Genomic DNA, 3,762 nt, shown 5'->3' with positions numbered 1-3,762 from the left:
GCCGGGCAGGGGCGACAAGTCCACCACTCCACTAGCTCAGTGTCCGCCGTTGGGAGGCACTCCTCCTTGCCCCAACCGCAAAGGGCCCACGCCCACACCTCTCGTGCCACCATGCAACCAAGTAACCGGTGCTGCAGGGTCTCCAGCTCCTGGCCACGCCACTGCAGCCTACCGGCCGTCCATAGTTTGGTTAGTCTTCTGTTTTAGCAATCTATTGTTCACTTTGCTGCTTATTACCTTGATTCTAATTTTAATCGTAGCATCATAGAGGTACTTCTCGAGGACATCTCTAATGATTTGATTTTTAGGATGTGGGTCTCAATAAATTTAGAAGAGGAAAAAAACTTCATTATTCGTGTTATTTTGATTATTGTTGTTGAAAGTGGGATGATGATTGTTGCAATCTCTCTGGTGTCATGTACTATTGGGACAACTATGCCAAGTTGCTAGAGTTCAAGGAGATATCAGCACACAACGTCGTGTTCTTGCGCAGTGGGGTGACTATAAATTGACACTGTTATTGGAGTGAGGTGACTACGAAGTTACAATGAAGACGTTGTTAGAGTGGGGTGACCATGAAGCGCAACAAAACAATGGTGAAAGTAGTGAATCCAAGGAGAAAAGAAGTTACAAGAGATGCTTATTGTCATGTCTTTGCACTTATCAATTTATGTATGTGAGAGTGATAAGTAACTCCAACTTTTTTTCTTTGGATGAATGATAAAATCGTTAGAATGTTGAAATATTCACCTATATTATATTAATGCATGAGCATTTTACTAGTTTCCACCAAAAACAATTCTCTGGAAACCAAAGCTTGCGACCATATACACAACCAAGACAACTTCGTGTGGCCTTAGATGCATCTACAATCTCATAAAACAACTAAGAGCAACAACTCACATGTATCTACAATCTCATAAATACCTCAGAGCGACGCACACATTCTATTTCATTACCTCCTCTAGAATTTGATCAGCAAAAATGTGCTCTGTACTACTAGGTACAACCTATTTTCTGCCTATTTATATCAGGCTAATCAACGAACAATGTGACTGGATCTAAATAAATGTCTATACCAATACCTGCTGCCAATCCCTTGCCAGCACGGCAGCAGCTTACAAGTCACTTGGTTTCACACATCGCTACATAGTATAACATTATCATGACATCAAAATTAATCAAGTGGTACCCAGGAGCAAAAACAACACGGACGAGAGCAGACATCAGTACTAACTAACAGATACATAAATAGCTGATGTTCTGCATACATACCATCGGTACATAATTAGCTGGGGCAATTTCACATTGCACAATTTAACGAGTAGCAGTTCACAAGACATGACTTAGAAGTCCATATAATCTCACATAACACAGCTTATAATAGACACAAGATAACTGAACTTGTTAATAGACTACGGGAAAGAGTACAGATATAGCTGGACGTCTTCCAGCCGGCAAGGAGAGCTGATACCACTCATTCCAGGACAACTAGGAGAGACCAAGCAACTTTTATCTTGAGTTGACACAGGCCACCAAGATCACATTCCCCCTCAGTTATGCCGGATTGTCCTGGTGTGAAGCTGACAACATCTGAACCAACGGTTACTTTCAAACCACCACATACCGAGTAGCCCCTTATAGTAACTTTCATCTTACTGTGCAGATTTACTGAAACAACACGCCTTGACAGATCAAGGTTACCAGACTGATCCACCGGTGGGTTCTTCCCATCTGGAAAATCAAGCAACACAATTTGTTCCGGAGAGGAGCCATCGTGGCAAAAGACTTGTCCTGCGAAATCACTGGGCCATGACCCACCAATAATTTGGACACTCATGACAGTGGCCTGAACCGTTTCTTCAAGCTCCATAAAGCTCAAGTTTATTTTGCAACGCTTGTTGGAGCAGCTCATAACGCCAAGACGACTGCCGCCGTTGCACCAGTAAGTTTGATGGATCAAAGCTTCTTTATCTTCAGACTCTCCCTTCACTTTAAGATTGATTTCAAACACAGCCGGGTCAAGGAACACAATCGCGCGAGACGGGCCAGTCAGCAACAGGTACGGATCCTGCAATCAATCATTGTATTTATGAGTAAAAAACCATGATGGCGCAACCAATCAGCCCCACCCTAAGCAGGGAAAACGAAATCAAAAGGGGAAATGCATACCATTTTTGTAATGATTTGGCAGTTATCCCTCTTGCGATTGAAGAGAATGTTGCGTCTGTGATCCACAGCGTCTCGGACATCAACCATGCCATAGACATGAAGTGGCCACCTGAGTTTTGCCTTCTCGACTTTGATGGAGTAGACTTGCAAGGCGGTTTCGGCCCAAGCATCCACGGAGGTATCGTACGTACTGACCATGGAACTCAACTCCGCTGCATACGCCATCCAAGCAAGCAAAGTGTGTGTTAAGAGAGATAGGTCATTGTGTGACATCGATCGTTTCAGACCAGAAGAAGAAACAGAATAACTTCTTCGTTAAAAGGAAAATGACCCAGAAAACCGATTTTTTTTTCTTCAGAAGGAAAGGATGAATGATATTAAATTAGATTTTCCATGATTGCCAAAGAGGAAGAAAGCTAAGCAGGCAGCAAATAATTACGCTGATTAAATTAGACAAGTGACTCACTCTCTTTATCGAAGCTACCAAACCTGTGAGTGTATCCAAATTCCCAGTCTTGACGGTAATTATCCATCTCCTCCTCCTCGGACAACACCTTCCACTCAATCTGCCGATCTATCTTGGCCCACCTGGCTCTTTCTTCCTCTGTGACATCCTCGAGCTCCGTGATCTGCTCGTCATCCGTGATCTCGTCGCCCTCCGAGATCTCCTCCGTCGTGGCTGATTCACCATCGGAATTGCCCTCCGTACGAGTACGCTTCTCGGATTCTCCCCCGCCGGCGGCCTCTCCGTCGGTCTCCATCTCCAAAGGTGGCGCTCAATCGATCTGCTCCTCTTCTTTTTCCCGCCGCGTGGTGGAGTTGTATTTTGAGAGGCCCTGTGTAGGGTTTCTTTCTCTTATTTTTTGGATATATAAGAACCGACGGCCGCGCGGTACGCAACTTATATATGGGTGCCCCGTGCCTTTCTTCGAAAAAAAAAGGATGAAATTGAACGACCGATCGGTGGCCTCGGCAGGTAACCAGAACATAATGCACGGGATCAGTCGGGAGAAAATAATACTATATAAAAAAGCTGAACCCTTTTGCCCTCACCATAAAAACTTGGGTACTGTAGAAACTTAGGTACTGTAGATGGTAGGTTTCTATCAAATCAGGCATTGGCACGTCAGCTATTTTAACGGTAGACACCTACGGGTAAGCTGAGCCCATTTGCTCAATCCACAGCGATTCAAGGTACTGTTCATCATGTGGCATGAACAGTACGCATGAACAGTACGCATGAACAGTGCTGCATTTTTTTCCTTTTGATTTTCTTTTTCTTTTCAAAGTAATTTTTTAGACAATTTGATTGTTACTTTTGCAGTAATCATTGGTAGCAATATCACATAGAAATTTAATTGTGCATCATTAATTCTTTACTGAAGCATAGTTCTTTAGTAGTAATTTTAATTTGGCGCATTATCTATTTCGTAGTAGTTTTTTTTTTCATGAGGTATATTTACCTATTTACTACTTTGCCGCGCTGCGTTTTTTCCTTTTGATTTTTTTTTCTTTTTGAAGTAATTTTTTAGACAATTTGATAGTTAGTTTTGCAGTAATAATTGGTAGCAATATGACATAGAAATTTAA

General features: G+C 42.6%; 1 protein-coding gene across 1 annotated transcript; it reads right to left on the bottom strand.

Annotated features, from left to right (window-relative positions):
- Nucleotides 1-1,226: 1,226 nt before the first annotated feature.
- On the bottom strand, nucleotides 1,227-3,007 carry LOC124667516. The gene is made up of 3 exons (XM_047204785.1): nucleotides 2,639-3,007; nucleotides 2,173-2,384; nucleotides 1,227-2,071 (listed from the first exon to the last, which is right to left on the bottom strand). The coding sequence occupies exons 1-3, from the start codon at nucleotides 2,931-2,933 to the stop codon at nucleotides 1,478-1,480; spliced, it is 1,101 nt and encodes a 366-aa protein (XP_047060741.1). The 5' UTR covers nucleotides 2,934-3,007; the 3' UTR covers nucleotides 1,227-1,477.
- Between the last annotated feature and the right edge of the window lie 755 nt (nucleotides 3,008-3,762).

Source organism: Lolium rigidum, chromosome 6, assembly GCF_022539505.1.
Source record: "Lolium rigidum isolate FL_2022 chromosome 6, APGP_CSIRO_Lrig_0.1, whole genome shotgun sequence".
NCBI lineage: Eukaryota > Viridiplantae > Streptophyta > Magnoliopsida > Poales > Poaceae > Lolium > Lolium rigidum.
Note: the sequence above shows the minus strand (reverse complement) of the source record. Positions and strands in the feature narration are given on the sequence as shown.

Excerpts from the sequence above, each read along its gene's own strand:
- LOC124667516 (XM_047204785.1), bottom strand. The coding sequence starts at position 2,933 with ATGGAGACCGACGGAGAGGCCGCCGGCGGGGGAGAATCCGAGAAGCGT. Across the intron at positions 2,385-2,638 it reads TGGTAGCTTCGATAAAGAGA|CGGAGTTGAGTTCCATGGTC; the intron begins GTGAGTCACTTG and ends TGGCGTATGCAG. Across the intron at positions 2,072-2,172 it reads GCCAAATCATTACAAAAATG|GATCCGTACCTGTTGCTGAC; the intron begins GTATGCATTTCC and ends GATTGATTGCAG.